The sequence below is a fragment of the Corythoichthys intestinalis genome, chromosome 20, assembly GCF_030265065.1.
Source record: "Corythoichthys intestinalis isolate RoL2023-P3 chromosome 20, ASM3026506v1, whole genome shotgun sequence".
Classification (NCBI taxonomy): Eukaryota; Metazoa; Chordata; class Actinopteri; order Syngnathiformes; family Syngnathidae; genus Corythoichthys; species Corythoichthys intestinalis.
The window spans coordinates 12,936,905-12,956,852 of NC_080414.1; the positions used below are offsets into that span (position 1 = coordinate 12,936,905).

The 19,948-nt window shown below is 33.7% G+C and overlaps 1 protein-coding gene across 1 annotated transcript in view; it reads left to right on the forward strand.

Moving 5' to 3' along the window:
* Window positions 1–19,948, forward strand: part of tnfsf10 (TNF superfamily member 10) — a 24,835-nt gene continuing 4,887 nt past the window's right edge. The window contains exons 1-3 of the mRNA XM_057825074.1: window positions 1–123; window positions 6,223–6,606; window positions 11,628–11,753. Of these exons, the coding sequence (XP_057681057.1) occupies window positions 1–123; window positions 6,223–6,606; window positions 11,628–11,753 (633 nt within the window). The remainder of the gene's footprint in view (window positions 124–6,222; window positions 6,607–11,627; window positions 11,754–19,948) is intronic.

The following is a 19,948-nucleotide window of genomic DNA, read 5'->3' on the forward strand; positions in this document are numbered from 1 at the left end:
ATGTGGGTGTTCTTCACGTGGCCGCCGGCCAACCAGAGCCATCCATTTATAGGCTGCGACCTTCCCGACATGCAACAGTACGCCGCCGGGGAGGCCCGCTGCGAGCGCCGCGGCGCTAATCAAGTGCCTCGTATCTTTCGGCTTTGACAGCCACGCTATAAAGTTGTAAAGTTGACGTACAAGCGGGCTCGGCGGGGGTCGCGTTACAGCAAATGTTTGACTTTCATTGTCTCCCCGCGTTGTCCGATGAGACTTTGTCCCTGTATGTTTTACAGGAAGCTCAAAAATTGGACAAAAATAAGATTTAACCTCTAAGCTAACATGTTAGCTTCATGTGTTTATAGCTTATTTGGTGTGCGTTGGCTCAGCGGAGTAATAATGAAAGCGACGTGAAAACAGCAGGCGAAGAAGATAACTATTGTACTTTTGACTTAAATATGTTTTCTAGTGTTGTTTTATTTTAGTTTGACTTCTGGCGAGGAGCAACGTATTGTGTTTGAAACCGCTTTTGACACACAAACCAGTGCTTTTTACGATGCTAATGAAATTTTCCAGATAACTGGTTAGCTTGCCAAAACGAAAAATATCTGTTGTTTGAGTTTGTTTCAGAAATTAGCAGTGCGACATTTGTTATTCACAAAATAAGTTGAGCCGATGAATTTTTTTTAGCAGTTTGAATCTATGTGTCGACAAAACTAGTAACGAAAACCACGACTATAAGACCCAGCCTCAAAGTTAGCACGTTAGCTTCGGAGTTTTCATGTGCTTATCTGCAGGCAGAGCGTGCAAAATCTGCTTTATACTAATGTTTTTTTGTTTTATTTTTGTTTGACTTCTGTTGAGAAGCGACATATCGGGTTTAAAACTGTTTTTGATGCCCAAACAGCACTTTTTACGATGCTAATGAAATTTTCCAGATTATTGGTTAGCTTGCCAAAACGAAAATTATCTGTTGTTTGCGTTTGTTTCAGAAATTAGCACTGCGACATTTGTTATTCACAACATAAGTTGTGGCGATGAATTTTTTAGCAGTTTGAATCTATGTGTCGACAAAACTAGTAACGAAAACCACGACCATAAGAGCCAGCCTCAAAAATTGCACGTTAGCTTCGGAGTTTCCATGTGCTTAACAGCAGGCAGAGCGCGCAAAATGTGCTTTTGACTGTTTTTTTGGTTTGTTTTATTTTTGTATGACTTCTGGCGAGGTGCAATATATCACGTTTAAAACCGCTTTTGACAACCAAACAGCACTTTTTACGATGCTAATGAAATTTTCCAGATATTTGGTTAGCTTGCCAAAATGAAAATTATCTGTTGTTTGCGTTTGTTTCAGAAATTAGCAGTGCGACATTTGTTATTCACAGCATAAGTTGTGGCGATGAATTTTTTAGCAGTTTGAATCTATGTGTCGACAAAACTAGTAACGAAAACCACGACTATAAGACCGAGCCTCAAAGTTATCACGTTAGCTTTGGAGTTGTCATGTGCTTAACAGCAGGCAGAGCGCGCAAAATGTGCTTTTGACTGTTTTTTGTTTGTTTGTTTAATTTTTGTACGACTTCTGGCGAGGTGCGACATATCGCGTTTAAAACCGCTCTTGACAACCAAACAGCACTTTTTATGATGCTAATGAAAATTTCCAGATAATTGGTTAGCTTGCAAAAAACGAAAATTATCTGTTGTTTGCATTTGTTTCAGAAATTAGCAGTGCGACATTTGTTATTCACAACATAAGTTGTGGCGATGCATTTTTCAGCCATTTGAATCCATGTGTCGACCAAATTAGTGACGAAAACAATGACCATAAGAGCCAGCCTCAAAGTTAGCACGTTAGCTTCGGAGTTTTCATGTGCTTAACAGCAGGCAGAGAGCACAAAATGTGCTTTTGACTAATGTTTTTTTTGTTTTTGTTTTATTTTTGTATGACTTCTGCCGAGGAGCGACATATCACGTTTAAAAACACTTTTGACAACCAAACAGCACTTTTTACAATGCTAATGAAATGTTCACAAGAGCTCCACCATTAGCATGTCTAAACCAAAGTGATGTGTTCTGTGCTTTTAATTGTTTGAGAAATTAGCAGCCTGAAACTTCACTTGTCACTTAGATAAAGAACTATACTCGAAGCTAACACGTTAGCTTAGGAGTTTTCATGCGCTTCACTGAAATGTGCTTCTGACTTTAATTTTTTTGTTTTATTTTTGTTTGACTTCTGTCGTGAAGCGACATATCGCGTTTAAAACTGCTTTTGACAACCAAACAGCACATTTTACGACGCTAATGAAATGCTCACATGAGCTCCATCGTTAGCTTGCCTGAACCAAAATGATGTGTTTGCTTTTGTTTGTTTGTGAAATTAGTAGTGTGACACTTGATTTTCAGCAGTTTGAATCCAAGTGTCACGTTTTTCCTCGGCATGACGACAAAAATAAGACCTATACTCAAGGCTAACACGTCCTATACTCAAGGCTAACATGTTAGCTTCGCAGTTTTCATGCGCTTCACAGTAGGACGAGAGCCCAAAATGAGCTTTTGACTTTTAATTTTTTGTTTTATTTTTGTTTGACCTCTGACAAGGAGCGACATATCGTGTTTAAAACCGATATTGACAACCAAACAGGGCTTTTTACAATGCTAATGAAATGCTCACATGAGCTCCAACGTTAGCTTGTGATGTGTTTGCTTTTGTTTGTTTGTTAAATTAGTAGAGTGACACTTGATTTTTAGCAATTTGAATCCAAGTGTCACTCTGTTTTCCTTGGCATGACAGCAATAGGACACAGCCTCAAAGCTAACACGTTAGCTTCAGGGTTTTCATGTGCTAAACAGCAGGCAGAGCGCAACATGTGCTTTTGACCTAATTTCTTCTTCTTCGTTTTCTTCAACTTCTGGTGAGCAGTGACAAATCGAGTTTAAAAGAGCTTTTGACATCCGAAAAAAGCTCCTTACGATGCTAATAGAATGCTCCCGATAGCTCGCTAGCTTGCCAAATCCATAGCGACGTGTTTGTTTTCTTTTCTTTTATTTGGCAAATTAGAAGCACGACACTTGATATTCACAACATGAGGAATTTTTTTCTCGTTTTCTTCAGCAATTTGAATCCAATTGAGTCCACATTTACTTTGGCACCAGCGCAAAGTTAAACAATGTCATCGTAATAAACCGCATGGAGTCTTCAGTCAAATTTAAACGGGCATATGTCCAATCCTGTGGTGTCCAGTCATCATTTTGTTGTGAATTTCAATGAGTTCATCACAAGTAGAAGTCCAATCCACTTGAAGTGGGAGGGTGGGAGCGAATAAATATTCGTTTACACAAGCACATTTTGGCCGGGAAATGGCGCCAGATTTGCGCTATTGGATCCTCCTGTATACCATACGTGAGTAATGCATGCAAGACAATTGAAAATAGCAAGACATGTAATCCTTACAGAACTTAATTCGTTCCAGTGTGAATTTCTAATTATTGCTATTATTCTACCCAGATAGCAGACTGATGTTGAAAAGATGTTGGATCAACATTTCGCTGTCGATCTTATATCGTTGAATCAACGTCACTTTTGCAACCTCAATCAACGTTGTTTCAACGATGAAATCCTTACAAAACCTAAACGTCATTTCGATTATTAATAATATTGGAACAACACCGCTGAATCAATGTTATGTTTTCGAACAAAACGCCCGCTCACCCATAATTCGATGACTTTTCAATCATACTTCCCGGTCAATCATAAATCAACTATTTGTCAACATTAGTTCATCGACTATAAAACAATGTTAACCCAACCATAGCCTGACATACCATAGAACAACGTTGTCTTAACGTCACTTGATGTCGAAAATTTAGATGTCAAACATACTGATGATTTTGATGGAAAATCAACGTTTATTCAATGTCGGTATGCTATCTAGGTAATTTATTATAAAGCAGTCTTAAAAGTCAAAAACACTAGTCCAAGTATTGTTAGATTATTAATAACTTTACATATGAGCAAAAATGTGTACGCTACTATGGAGCGCCGTTTGTAAAGCAGTACATGCTGAAAATTACGACAACATTTTTTCACATTTAGCGCCACACTGTGTTTAAAATGTGGTGTAAAATCTTTAGAGTCACTTTTTTTTGCACATTTAAAACATTATTTAGCAACTTAAATATTTTTAAAAAAATAAGGTTTGGACTTGATTGTTTAAATTCAGAACTAAATATTTAATTTAAATCTTAAATTTATGTCCTGTCTCCTAGGGTTCACATGACTGGAGACCGGAAGTAACAAAATAAAAGCTGGTGCACAAAAAATACTCTTTAAATAGTTTCTTCTAAATGTGTATTTTAGCTATATATTGTTATAATCACAATTACTCATGTCCAAGAGCCGACCGACTGTCCCCGTTGAGTAGGTTTTATTCATTTTCAAACAACGTAAACAGTCTGAGTTGCTCCAGCTTTTATTTTGTTACTTCTGGTGTCCAGTCACGTGAATTTGCATATTAAGCTAAATATTTAGTTCCAACCGTTTCCAGATTTAACATTTAGGATATAGGATATAAATTTATGATTAAAATTCAATATTTAGTTCTGGATTTAAACATTCAGGTCTTAAACTTCTTATTAAAAACTAAATATTTACGTTGCTAAATTGCGTTGTAAATGTGCAAAAAAAAGTGACTCTAAAAATTTTAAACCATTTTAAACACTGTGTGGCACTAAATGTGAGAAAATGATGACGTAATTTTTAGCATGTACTGCTTTACAAACGGCGCCCCATATGCTACTGTGCTGCTCATAGGCGGAGTTTGACTTTTGGGGCAGGGGGGCACAACATCTTGATGACCCTGAAATGCAGTGTCTGCAATAAAATTAACTTACAAGAATATTTATAATAATAAGTTGACAATGAGAGCTTTTGTTTCCCATCATTCTTGAGGGGAATTCTAAATCAGGCTGCTTAGGCATTACTTTTCGCCAAGATCATCATCCATTGAATATAGTACGCCCGCCGGTGTCGTGCCAATGTAGTTACCCCAGTCAAAAATTGTATCCCCTGGGCGGAGCCTTATGGAGGTAGATTTGTGTCTTTATTAATCAATCCCAAAAAAAGTTGCTTCAATACAAAAAAAAAAAAAAAGTTGATTCAATCAAAATATATATTTTCAATTTAAAAAAAAGTCGCTTCAATCAAAAAAAATGTGTTTGAATGCAAAAATATTTTTGAAACTAAAAAGAAATGCATGTAAAACTTTTTTTCTTTGATTAATTTTTTTTTTTTTTTTTTTGATTGGATTCAAGTTTTTTCTGATTGAAGCAACTTTTTTGATTGAAGTAATGTTGATTTGTGTTTGGGCCACATTTTGGCTAGGACATTTTTGTTTTTATCATTCAATCAAAAAATAAGTGGCTTTAAAAAAATGTTTTCAAAAAGAAAAATCACTTCAATCAAAAAAAAGAAAAATTTCAATCATAGAAAACGTTTTTGAATGCGAAAAAAAAATTGAGAAATTTGCATTTGAACACTTAATTTTTCATTGAAAAATCCCCCAAAAAGTTGATTCAATAAAAAAAAATATATATTATTAATCCCCCCCTAAAAATCATTAAAAAAAATAAAATTGCCCTCCCATAATTTTTTTGGGGAGGGGGGGAATTATATGGAAAGCAAATGACCGTCGAATGTGCTAGTCACACGATTTGTTCGAAAAATAATTTTGAACCGTTATAAAAAAAAAATTTTTTTTTTGTTCATTTCATTCAGTTTTGTTGCAATTTTATTGCTTTACAACTTTTGTACATATAGGAAAGTAAATTTCATGCAATGATACTTTTCGGCCACCAGGAGGGGGGCCTGCCCCCCCCCTAAAATCAGCTTATGGTGCTGCTTCTGTTTAAACCGGCTAGTTTTAGGTTGCAGCACTACTTCATACATTTAGTATTTGTGGCAAGTCAGTTTAATATCAATTCAAAAATAAGGTGAGTTGGAGTAAGGCTGTCATTATTTTCTTATCATTTTAATTAATTCAATATGTACGTGGTATATCGATATTGTGATATAAAATGGCCCATTTTTTCTGTCTGTTGGCAACGAACGAGTTAATAGGGGAAAAGTCGTTTTGATATACAGTACAATGCAATTGAAATGAGTAAGTAAGAAGAGAATTGTTTCTATTCGGGAGGAACACGAGATTGAATTCTCAAGTGAGGAAATGAAGTTTAAATGAAGTTTAGAAAAGCAGACAAAGGCGAGAGTCTGTCGGATCCTCCCCCGGACCCGACCTGCTCGACCCGCCCCGCTTCGCCGAGGAGGCTCGGCCGCAGCTGCGTCGCCTCCCCCGCCTGAGTCCCGTCCTTCCTCCTTCTCCTTCTCCTCCTCCTCCTCGTCTTGGCTCTCCCTCCCCTCTTCCCCGTCGATTCGTCACTCCTCGGCCATTGTTCGAGCTCGCGTGCTGGAAGTCTGCGCCGCGGGGCCGACCGTGGCCGCGTACCGGGCGGCGCTCTGTCGCCATGACGGGCTCCGCTCCCAAGTTCGGGCTGGTGCTGCTGGTGGCCGTCCTGCTGCAGAGCCTGCTAGTCACCATCACCGTGCTGCGCTTCAGCACCTCGCTCAACGCCGTGAGTACACCAGCCGCGACAAACATGGAAGCTGACTGACTAAGGAAGTAAATGAGGCAACAAGTAAGGATAGTGTTGACTGAGTCAGGAAGTAAACAAGGAGACCAAGTAAGTCAATATTGAACAAAAAAGAGTAAGTGACCAAAAAGTGAGTAGACTACCAAGTAATTTACCCACTTGACTTAAGAAATAAGTAAGAATAAAGGAATGACTTAAAGAGGAAAAGAAAAGTAAGTGACTGAATAATTTGTAAGGGAATGAGTGAACCCCAAACAAATTTTAAAATCACTGAGTTAAAAAACTAAGTGAATTAGTCAGTAAGTCACTTCTGCTTTCATAGTGATTGGCTGAAAGAGGCAAAGCCTAAGTCTGTGAAAGGCAGAGTAAGTAATTTAGTAATTTGTGAGTAAGTGAATGAGTGAACACCAAACGCATTTTGTAATCAGTGAGTTAAAAGACTAAGTGAATGACTAGGTAAGTCATTTCTGTTAGTATAGTGAGTGACTAAACGAGGAAAAAAATGAGTCTGTGAAAGACTAATTAGTGACTAAGTAATTTGCGAGTAAACAAATGATTGAAACCCAAACACATTTTGTAATCAGTGAGTTAAAAGACTGAATGACTAAGTTAGAAACTTCTGATAGTTGCTATAGTGAGTGACTAAAAGAAGAAAATAATAAGTCATTCAAAAACCGAGTAAGTTAGTGATTTAGTTATTTGTGAGTAAGCGAGTGAGTGAACCCCCCCAAAAATTTTAAAATCAGTGAGTTAAAAGACTAACTGAATGAGTAAGTCACTTCTGCTTGTATAGTGATTGGCTGAAAGAGGAAAAGCCTAAGTCTGTGAAAGACTGATTAAGTTAGTGACTTAGTAATTTGTGAGCAAGTGAATTAGTGAACCCCAAATTGATTTCATCAGTGAATTAAAACACTAGGTGAATGACTAAGTAAGTAATGTCTGTTAGTTAGTTAGTTAGTTAGTTAGTTAGTTAGTTAGTTAGTTAGTTAGTTAGTTAGTTAGTTAGCATGGTAAGTGACAAAAAGAGGAAAAGACTTGAGTCCGTGAAAGACAGAGCAAATTAGTGACTCAGTTATTTGTGAGTAAGCGAATGATTGAACCCCAAACAAATTTTGTAATCATTGAGTTAAAAGACTAAGTGAATGACTAAGTTGATAGTTTCTGTTAGTTAGTTAGTTAGTTAGTTAGTTAGTTAGTTAGTTAGTTAGTTAGTTAGTTAGTAAGAAAGTAAGTATGGTAAGTGACTAAAGAGGAAAAGACTAAGTCCTTGAAAGACTGAATACGTTAGTGACTTAGTAATTTGTGACTGACCGAATGAGTGAACCCCAAATTAATTTTGTTATCAGTGGGTTAAAACACTAAGTGAAAGACTAAGTAATTTCTGTTAGTTAGGTAAGTAAAAAAAAAAAAAGAGGAAAAGACTAGAGTCTTTGAAAGACAGAGCAAATTAGTGATTCAGTAATTTGTGAGTAAGCGAATGATTGAACCCCAAACAAATTTTTAAATCATTGAGTTAAAAGACTAAGTGAATGACTAAGTTGGTAAGTCACTTCTGTTTGTAAAGGGAGTGACTAAAAGAGGAAAAGACTAAGTCCTTGAAAGACTGAATACGTTAGTTAGTTACTTAGTAATTTGTAAGTGAATGAGTGAACCCCAAATTTTGTTATCAGTGAGTTAAAACACTAAGTGAAAGACTAAGTAATTTCTGTTAGTTAGTTAGTTAGTTAGTTAGTTAGTTAGTTAGTTAGTTAGTTAGTTAGTTAGTTAGTATGGTAAGTGAGAAAAAGAGTAAAAGACTTGAGTCCGTGAAAGACAGAGTAAAATAGTGACTCAGTAATTTGTGAATAAGCGAATGATTGAACCCCAAACAAATTTTGTAATCATTGAGTTAAAAGACTAAGTGAATGACTAAGTTGGTAAGTCATTTCTGTTTGTATAGTGAAAGACTAAAAAAGATAAAGGCTAAGTCTGTGAAAGACTGAGTAAGTTCATGACTTAGTAATTTGTGATTAAATGAATCTAAACGAACTTTGTAATTAGTGAGTTACAAGACTAAGTAGTAGGGTTAGGGTTTAGGGTAGTATCTTTTTGTAATTTAATTGATAGTGAGGTTAAAAGACTATGTGAATGACTGAATAAATTATTCACAGTGACTGAATTGAATGAATACTTGAGTTAAGTATTGAATGGGAAAGAAACCTATAATTGTTAACCTATAAAAACCTATAAAAAGTGATTGAAGAAAGTAATTCATTTAGTGAGTGAGTTACTGAGGGAGTAAAAGGAAGTTAGTAATGAAAAACTGAAAGTCAGTTAATGAATCAGTTTGTAACTAGGTGCTAATACTATAATGAATATAGTCAGTAAGTGACAGACCAAGCGACTAACTAATCGAATTAATGAGTGAATATTAAAATTGTCACATATTAGCATGAAACCGTTTTAACGTCAAAGTTGTTGCTTTCTAGTATAAAAACTTTCATGTTCTAACATTAAATTAGTCACATATTAATGTTAAAATTGACATGTATTAGCAAGAAACCATTTTAATGTGAAAGTTGTTACTTTTTAACATAAAATCACTTAAGTTTTAATATTAAATTTGTCACATTTTAATGTTACAATTGACACTTGTTGGCAAAAAAACATTTTTAATGTGAACGTTGTTGTTTATTAACCTAAAACGTTTAAAACTTTTCACGTTTTAACATGAAATTTATCATCTTTCAACGTGACAATTAGCACTTATTAGCATGAAACCATTTTAACATGAAAGTTTTTTTCCTTTTAACGTAAAACATTTCATGTTTTCACAGGAATTTGACACGTAATATTGTAAAAATTGTCACATGAAACCATTTTAACGTGAAAGTTGTTGCTCTTTACGTAAAGCTTTTCAAGTTTAAACATTAAATTTCTCACATACTAATGTTAAAATTGTCGCTATTAGCATGAAACCATTTAACATAAAAGTTGGATTTTTTTAACATAAAACAACATTTTAACATGAAATTTGTCATGTTTCAATGTGAAAATTAGCATCTGTTAGCATGGCATCGTTTTATTGTGAAAATTGTTGCCTTTTAACTTGAAACTTTTCACATTTTAACCTAATTTGTGACGTATTCATGTAAAATTAGTCGCTTATTAGCATGGAACTGTTTTAACGTAACTTTTACATTGTAACATGGAAATTTTCACGTTTTCTAGTCATATTTGCATGACGTCCGCTTTAACATGAAAGTTGTTGCTTTTTAACGTAAAACTTTTCACGTTTTATGATTAAATTTGTCATGTATTAATGTGAAAATTGTCGCTTATTAGCATGAAACCATTGTATTATGAAAGTTGTTTTTAAACATAAAACCTTTCATGTTTTAACATGAGATTTGTCACATTTCATACTCATATTAGCATGAAACCATGTTAACATGAAATTTGTCATGTTTTAATGTGAAAATTAGCATCTGTTAGCATTAAATCGTTTCATTGTGAAAATTGTTGCCTTTTAACTCGAAACTTTTCACATTTTACCCTAATTTGTCACGTATTAATGTAAAATTAGTCGCTTATTAGCATGAAACTGTTTTACAGTGAAAGTTGTTGCTTTTTAATGTAACTTTCACATTGTAACATGGAAATCTTCACGTTTTCTAGTCATATTTGCATGAAATCCGCCTTAACGTGAAAATTGTTGCTTTTTAACGTAAAACTTTTCACATTTTAAGATTAAATTTGTCACGTATTAATGTGAAAATTGTCACTTACTAGCATGAAACCATTGTAACATGAAAGTTGTTCTTTTTAATGTAAAACTTTTCATGTTTTACCATGAAATTTGTCACTTTTCAAACTCATATTAGCATGAAACCATGTTAACATGAAACTTGTCATGTTTTAATGTGAAAATTAGCATCTGTTAGCAAGAAATCGTTTCATTGAGAAAATTGTTGCCTTTTAACTTTTCACATTTTAACCTAATTTGTCACGTATTCATGTAAAATTGGTCGCTTATTAACATGAAACTGTTTTAATGTGAAAGTTGTTGCTTTTTAATATAACTTTTACACTGTAACATGGAAATTTTCACTTTTTCAAGTCATATTTGAATTTTCCACGTTTTAAAATTAAATTTGTCACGTATTAATGTGATTAATTGTCGCTTATTAGCATGAAAACATTGTAACATGAAAGTTGTTTTTAAACGTAAAACTTTTCATGTTTTAACATGAAATTTGTCACATTTCATAGTCATATTAGCATGAAACCATGTTACCATGAAAGTTTATGCTTTTCAATGTAAAAAAGTTCTTTTTTTAACATGAAATTTGTCTCGTTTCGTCATATTAGGATAAAATCTGCTTTAATGTGCAAGTAGTTGCTTTTTAACGTAAAACATTTCATGTTTTAACATTAAATTTGTCAAATTTTATAGTTATATTAGCGTTGAACGTTTCATCCATTTTGAGTAAACTTGAACAAGTACTTGATTAGTTTTCTTTTAGCATCTGTACATGAATTTTTAAGGTACTTTTTAACGTCACGTTTAAAAACTGACACGTTTGTACTTTGTACTCATTCCTTACGGCAAAATTGTCTCATTACCTTTGCAGATAATGATGATAAAACAAAAAAAAGATAAGCGCATTAGAATACTTTGTACTTGAGCCACCCATGTTGTTGAAATGGTTCACTTAATTTACGACACAAAGCGCTCGGTCCAGATCTACTTTTCCTTTTGAGCTCCTGCGAACAATCAGGAAGTTTTTTCTTTCTTTCTTTTTTTTTTTTTTTTTTATATAACCGTTTGGCTCCAGTCCAACAAAGTCAAGTCGAATCAGCGACTCCCTTGAAACACCAGCCCAATCCTCATCAAAACAGCATCGTTGAGCCAAAGCATGTCCACGGAAACAATCACCACTCCGTCCTTGATTTACGTGTAAAAACCCAGATCAGTTTTGTGTTCTCTGTATCTTTACTTGGGTCATTTGGAATTTGCGCAGTTGAAGGAGACCTTCTCCAGGAGCAGCGTATCGTGCCTGAAAGGTTGGCAACTTCAAGGAGGGTCGGCCGTGAGAGGCGATCCGTGTTGGCAGGTCACGCAGCAACTTCAGCAACTGATCGAGAAGGTAAAAATTGTCGCCAATCAAAAGCCAGACCAAAATTATTGTACTCTTCTGATTTGAATCATAATATTTTTGTAACGCTGTATTCTAATATGATTCAGTTTGGAGAGTTATTGGCGAGTGTGAGCAGTCTTTCAAAGTTGGAATTCTTTGTTGTGTCTATTAAGGTTACTGTCCAATTTGGTGGTCGCTGTGCTACAGCAGTGACAATTTTCTTTCTAATATGCTTCTAATGGAGCTGCAACATCACGGCTGTTTCTAATATTTGCCTGACCTCATTTGGTCACATTTTAATGTGGAAGTTGTTGCTTTTTTTTTGTGTTTTAACAGGAAATTTGTCATGTATTAATGTGATAAATTGTCGCTTATTAGCACAAAACCCGCTTGAACGTGAAAGTTGTTGCTTTTTTGGGGTGACATTTTTCGGTTTTTACCATAAAATTTGTCATGTTTTATAGTCATGTTAGTATGAAATCCGCTTTAAAGAGAAAGTTCTTGCATTTTAACAAAACATTTTTTAATTTTTAACATGAAATCTTGTCACATTTTTTAGTCATATCAGCATGAAATCCGCTTTAACGTGAAAGTTGTTGCTTTTTAACGTAACATTTTTTAGGTTTTTACACAAAATTTCTCACATTGTATGGTCATATTAGCATGAAATCCGCTTTAACGTGAACATTGTTTGCTTTTTAACTAGCGCTGTTAAACGATTAAAATTTTTAATCGAGTTAATTACAGCTTAAAAATTAATTAATCGTAATTAATCGCAATTAATCGCAATTCAAACCATCTATAAAATATGCCATATTTTTCTGTAAATTATTGTTGGAATGGAAAAATAACATACGGTACATAAGTACTGTATTTCTTTATTATAACAATAAATCAACAAGATGGCATTACCCATTATTAACATTCTGTTAAAGCGATCAATGGATAGAAAGACTCGTAGTTCTTAAAAGACAAGTTATAGACATTTTATATCAAAACCCCTCTTCATGTTTTTGTTTTAATAAAATTTGTAAAATTTTCAATCAAAAATAAACTAGTAGCCCACCATTGTTAATGTCAATAATTACTTACACAATGCTTATGGGTGCTGAAACCTATAAAATCAGTCACACCCAAGCGCCATCAGAGGGCAGCAAAACTCTGAAAAACACAACAAGTACACCTTTCACTGTGCTCTCATTTTAATCTGTTTGAGCGGGGCATATGTGCGTTAATTGCGTCAAATATTTTAACGGGATTAATTAAAAAATTAATTACCGCTCGTTAACGCGATAACTTTGACAGCCCTAATTTTAACATAACATTTTTCAATTTTTAACATGAAATCTGCCACATTTTATAGTCAGTCATATCAGCATGAAATCCGCTTTAACGTGAAAGTTGTTGCTTTTTAACGTAACATTTTTTAGGTTTTTACACGAAATTTGTCACATTGTATAGTCATATTAGCATGAAATCCGCTTTAACGTGAGAGTTGTTTGCTTTTTAACTATGGCTGTTAACCAATAAAATTTTTTAATGGAGTTAATTACAGCTTAAAAATTAATTAATCGTAATTAATCGCAATTCAAAACATCTATAAAATATGCCATTTTTTTTCTGTGAATTATTGTTGGAATGGAAAGATAAGACACAAGATGGATATACAGTATACTGTACATTCAACATACGGCACATACTGTAAGTACTGTATTTGTTTATTATAACAATAAATCAACAAGATGGCATTACCATTATTAACATTCTGTCAGCGATCCATTGGATAGAAAGACTTGTACTTCTTAAAAGATAAATGTTAGTACAAGTTATAGAAATTTTATATTAAAAACCCTCTTAATGTTTTCGTTTTATTCAAATTAATAAAATTTTCAATCAAAAAATAAACTAATAGCCCGCCTTTGTTGATGTCAATAATTACACACTGCTCATGGGTGCTTAAGCCTATAAAATCAGTTGCACCCAAGCGCCAGCAGAGGGCGACAAAACTCCAAAAAACACAAGTAACAAGTGACATTGCACCGTGCTGTCATTTTAATCTGTTTGAGCGGGGCATGTGCGTTAATTGCGTCAAATATTTTAACGTGATTAATTTAAAAAATTAATTACCGCCTGTTAACACGATAATTTTGACAGCCCTATTCATAACGTAACAGTTTTCAAGTTTTAACATGCAATTTGTCACATTTTATTGTCATATTGGCATGAAATCCCCTTTAACGTGAAAGTTGATGCTTTTTAACATGACATTGTTTAAGGTTTTCACATTAAATTTGTCACATTTTAGAGTTATATTAGCATGAAATTCGCTTCAACGTGGAAGTTGTTGCTTTTTAATTTTAACGTAACATTTTTTCAGTTTTTATATGAAATTTGTCATGTTTTATAGTCACGTTAGCATGAAATCCGCTTTAATGTGAAAGTTGATGCTTTTTAACTTGAAACATTCCATGTTATAACACAAATTTGATGTGTATTAATGTGGGAGTTGTTGCTTTTTAATGTAAAATATTTCACGTTTTAACAGAAATTTGACGTGTTTTGTAGTCATATCAGTATGAAATCCGCCTTTACGTGAAAGTTGTTGCTTTTTATTGTAAAAAAATAAACACTTTAACTTGAAACCTGTCATGTTTTAACATGACAGCACCTATTTGCATGAAACCATTTTAACGTGAAAGTTGTTGCTTTTTAATGTAAAACTTTTAATGTTTTAACACTAAATCTGTCATATATTAATGTTCAAATTCTCACTTATTAGCAATAAACCATTTTAATGTGAAAGTTGTTGCTTTTTAATCTAAAATATTTCACGTTTTAACAGAAATTTGTCACGTTTTAACAAGACAATTAGCACGTATTAACATGAAACCATTTAAACGCGAACGTTGTTGCTTTTCGATGTTAAAAATTTAACATTTTAACATGAAATTTATTATGTTTTAACATGACAGTTAGCACCTATTAGCACGAAACCATTTTAACGTGAAAGTTGTTGCTTTTTAGTATAAAAATTTAACATTTTAACATGAAATTTGTCATGTTTTAACATGAAATTTAGTGCCTATTAGCATGAAATCGTTTCATTGTGAAAGTTGCTGCTTTTTAATGTTAAACATTTCACATTTTTACATTAAATTTGTCACTTTTTATAGTTACATTAGCGTGAATCCGCTTTAAACTTGCTTTTTCATGTAAAACATTTCACGTTTTAACATGAAATTTGTCATGTGCTAATGTGAAATTAGTCGCTTATTAGCATGAAACCGTTTTAATGTTAAATTTGTTGCTTTTCAACTTAAACTTTAAACATTTTAACATGAAATTTGTCATGTCTTAACATGACATTTAGCACCTATTAGCATAAAACCGTTTTAACGTGAACATTGTCGCTATTTGATATAAAACGTTTACCATTTTAACATAAAATTTGTCATGTTTTAACGTGAAAATTAGCGTCTATTAGCATAACATTGTTTCATTGTTAAAGTTGCTGTTAATATAAAACTTTTCACATGTTAACATTTAAATTTTTCACGTATTAATGTTAAACTTCTCACTTATTAGCAAGAAACAATTTTAACGTGAAAGCTGTTGCTTTTTAATGTAAAACATTTCACGCTTTAACAGAAATTTGTCATGTTCTAATGTGAAATTAGTCACTTATTAGCATGAAACCGTTTTAATGTCAAAGTTGTTGCTTTTTCAACTTAAACTTTAAACATTTTAACATTAAATTTCACATGTCTTAACATGACATTTAGCACCTATTAGCATAAAACCGTTTTAACGTGAACATTGTCGCTATTTGATGTAAAACGTTTACCATTTTAACATAAAATGTGTCATGTTTTAACGTGAAAATTAGCATCTATTAGCATAACATTGTTTCATTGTGAAAGTTTCTTCTTTTTAATGTAAAACTTCACATTTAAAATTTTCACGGATTAATGTTAAAATTCTCACTTATTAGCAAGAAACTATTTTAACGTGAAAGATGTTGTTTTTTAATGTAAAATCTTTCATGTTCTGAAATTTGTCAAGTTTTATAGTCATGTTAGCATGAAATCTTTTAATGTAAATTTGTTGCCTTTTAACAGAAAACATTTCACGTTTTAACATGAAATTTGTCATGCGCGAATGTGAAATTAGTAGCTTATTAGTATGAAACCGTTTTAATGTAATAGTTGTTGCTTTTCAACCTAAACTTTAAACATTTTAACATGAAATTTGTGATGTCTTAACATGACAATTAGCACCTATTAGCGTAAAACCGTTTTAACGTGAACATTGTCGCTATTTGATATAAAACGTTTACCATTTTAACATAAAATTTGTCATGTTTTAACGTGAAAATTAGCATCTATTAGCATAACACTGTTTCATTGTGAAAGTTGCTTCTTTTTAATGTAAAACTTTTCACATTTAAAATTTTCACGGATTAATGTTAAAATTCTCACTTATTAGCAAGAAACTATTTTAACGTGAAAGATGTTGCTTTTTAATGTAAAATATTTCACGTTCTGAAATTTGTCAAGTTTTATAGTCATGTTAACATGAAATCTGGTTTAATGTAAAAGTTGTTGCTTTTTAACAGAAAACATTTCACGTTTTAACATGAAATTTGTCACGTTTCAAAGTGAAAGCTGTGGCTCATTAGCATAAAACGTTTTCAACTTGAAACTTGTTAAATTTTAACGTGAACTTTATCTGGTTTTAACGTAATCGTAATGCTATATTCTAACATGATTCAATTTTAAATCCCGTCAGCTAGAGCGACTAGACTTTGAAAGATCGTAATTCTTTGTCCTGTCTAATAAAATACCGCTCAATTTTGTGGTCCGCTGTGCTGCGGCAATAAAAATTGTCACCCTAATATGCTTCAAACAGCGCTTGGTACATCTGCGGGGCATCAAGTCTGAAGCTGTTTCTAATATTTCGGTGACCTTATTTAGTCACGAGACGCGACGCAAATATTTTTCAACATTGTTAAATAAAAGCACAAAAAAAGACATTACGAAACAGGTAGTCAGTCACAAAAAAGCAAGCGTAATTTGCGTAAAATCGGCTGTGATGTTTGTTTTCAAATGGATTTTGATGCTTATTTCACGTTTCTTGTACATGAGCTTAGAATGACAGCAATGTTCCGATGAAGGCGAGCAAAAAAATGCCAAGATGTTAATCACGCCGAGTCAAACAAAGAAGTCATTGATGTAACTTTAATCGGCAGAGGAATGCGTGCACCTGCACACGGCCGTCAAAGCAGGAAGTTGACTTCCTGTAATTGAAGAAATAAAAGAAACGCTACTATTAAAGAAGCGTGACACCATCGTAAAAGTTACTTATCATTAGGGTTTGAAGGTAGAAGAAACTGAACTGGCTTCCTGGAATTCTTGACTTTTGGATCTCATCCATTCTCTGGAAATAATGAGTTGACAAATGAATAGTATTTTTATGTTTTTGGACAACGCCACTGTCACAAAGTTTTGAGTGAGGTCGTTATTGCTTCGATGAAACATGTAACATTTATTCATCAAAGGGCGTTGGGGAAATGCATTCAATTGAAGCCAGAGGTTTACATATACTGTGCAAAAACACACAGTTCATTCAGCTCTGCCCTTAGATTTTCAATGGGGTTCAGGTCAGGGTTTTGTCATGGCCACTTCAAGACATTGATTTTTTTATTTTTTATTATAGAAAAGTGGCTCGAAAGATGAATGAAAAACAAACAAAACAAAAAAAATACAGCTAAAAATTAGCAAAATATTAAAAGGAACCCTGGACTTAAAGACTTGTAGGCTCTAATAAGCCAAATTTGTTCTCTTTTACTAAAATATCTTATTTGAAACACGTAAAATATTGCCGTTGATTTTTTAAAAAACTATAATATTTATAATAATTTGACCTACGGAGGGCGCCATGGATGCTTGGCATGATGACGTAGATTGTCACGAACACTATCGGGTTACTGGAATTCTTTCTACGCGGCGATACGTCTAACACATGCGGACATTGGTTAAAAGCGACGAGTCCTTACTATTTGTTACTTTTACTACTTTTCATTGCCTCAAAATACTTTTTGCATGGGTTTCCCTCTCATACTTTTAAGCATTGTGTTTTCTTGTTGTAGCTTTAAAGCAGATTGTTGATGACGACATTAGTCACGTAGGATATTTAAACCACCCTTATTTGATATTACTATGTTTAAGTATTTTATTAAGTGTCAAATTCGCCTCTTTTAGATGTTGTAGCACATTTTGGCAGAACACCGTGTTTTGTTTTTTGTCCTACTCTCATCTTGTCTCATCCCGTCTTTCCTGTTCATTTTGCTTTTGCTGCTCGTTTAGTGAAATATCGACAGTGCTGTCATGCTCATTAATGTTAATTTCGGGTTTAAATTGACAGGGTTGAACAGATGACATGTTTATGTCGCTAGAGTCATACTCTGGAAGCCCAGCAGCGTAACCATGTGACGTCACCGCCCTACGACATCAACAATGGCGACCTACTAGTTAAACTAATTTGACAAATTGTATAAAAACGAAAAGATCAGGAAGGGTTTCAATATCAAATTATTTTAACTCATAATGACGTTTATGTTTTAAGAACACAAGTCTTTCTATCCGTGGATCCCTTTAAGAAATAAATAAAAAGGGAGCAATTTATTAATATATTTCCCCCTTGAATGATCATTTTTCAATTAATATAAAATTAATTTTCTAAATGTGTTCTATTTCTTCTTATCATTTTTTAAAATTTAGGATTTCCCCATTTTTGGTTGCATTTTTCAGTTAAATTTTCATCTAACATATCGGAGAAAATGCCACAGTAACAAAAAAAAAAAATACAATTACGCGATAGTTATGAGGCAGATATCCGTGACTTTTTTTACAGACGCCATTTTTTCATTGTGATATAATTTGTTTAAAATTATGTGAGTGAATAATTTTTTTTAAGTCTTTTTTTTTATTTTATTTTTTTTTATGAAATATGAGACATCAATGATTCTAAACTAAAAACATCAGACATCTTGAATAATAAATATAATTAATTACCTTCGTTTTATGGCTGGGTTGAAACAAAAGTGGTTGCGCGACGTCTGTAAACGGGGGTTTTCAGGGTAAAACGGACAAATTAAAAATTGTTCAGAGGCTTAGTTTTCCATGAATCTGCTTTGGCACAGGGCCGGTCCCAGCCATTTGGGGGCCCTAAGCAAAATAATGCCAAGGGGCCCATATTTTTGGCCCACCATTTGATCACAGTGTACTGTGAAACCCATACATGCCAACCCATACATCCATATTTTGTATATTAATCAGATTTTGTTGCACTGTATACCTCAAACTTCTCACCCCAAATGATTGTCAGTACTTACAGTAGATAGTGCCAAACCTTTTTCTAAAAGAGGAAAAGAAAGAAGTTAAGGAAGAACTTTTATTTTTTAAGCTTGAAATTAAGTATCAAAACTCACAAAAGTCAACTAAAGCAATCTGTAGTACACAAAATAAAATAGAAACAATTGCCAGATTGGGGACCCCCTAGTAGTCAGGGGCCCTAAGCAGCTGCATAGTCTGCGTATAGGCTGGGCTGGCCCTGCTATGGCAGCATCTAGAAATATTGTTCTATCAAACACAACAGTTGTTTTGGCCTAAAATACAGCAGTTTCTTTTAAAGAGGAGTGCAAGAGCAGAAACTGCTTTTTCAGTCTGGTCTGTGTTTTCCGCCATATATATTTGACGGAAAACACTCAGGTGACTTGAAGTTCCACTCTGAGACCCCCAATTTAGCCGAATTTCAAAATTGTCCCATATGCATGTGTGATACATCATTGGAAAGCTTAAAATCTCAATTTTCTGGGGGAAGAACATTTTTGAACATGAGGGCATTTTTTTTTTTTTTTTTAATGTTTTTTAAACAGCAAAACCCTATCTGGAGGTGAGAGCACGCAAGAGCAGAATTAAAGACGCCATGATTTTAATGAGATATTATCGCGTACTTACCTCTTTTCGATCCAAAAACTCCATGTAGCATATATCACCGAGTGTCAAGACACAGCTGTGAATGGCCACAGACGGATTTTGGGGGGATTTTATGGGTGAAACATGGTCATATAAAAAGGGTTGCGATGCAGAAATCGCAGACATCAAGAAGTGGTTGAGATTTTCTTTTTCATTTATTTACCATTT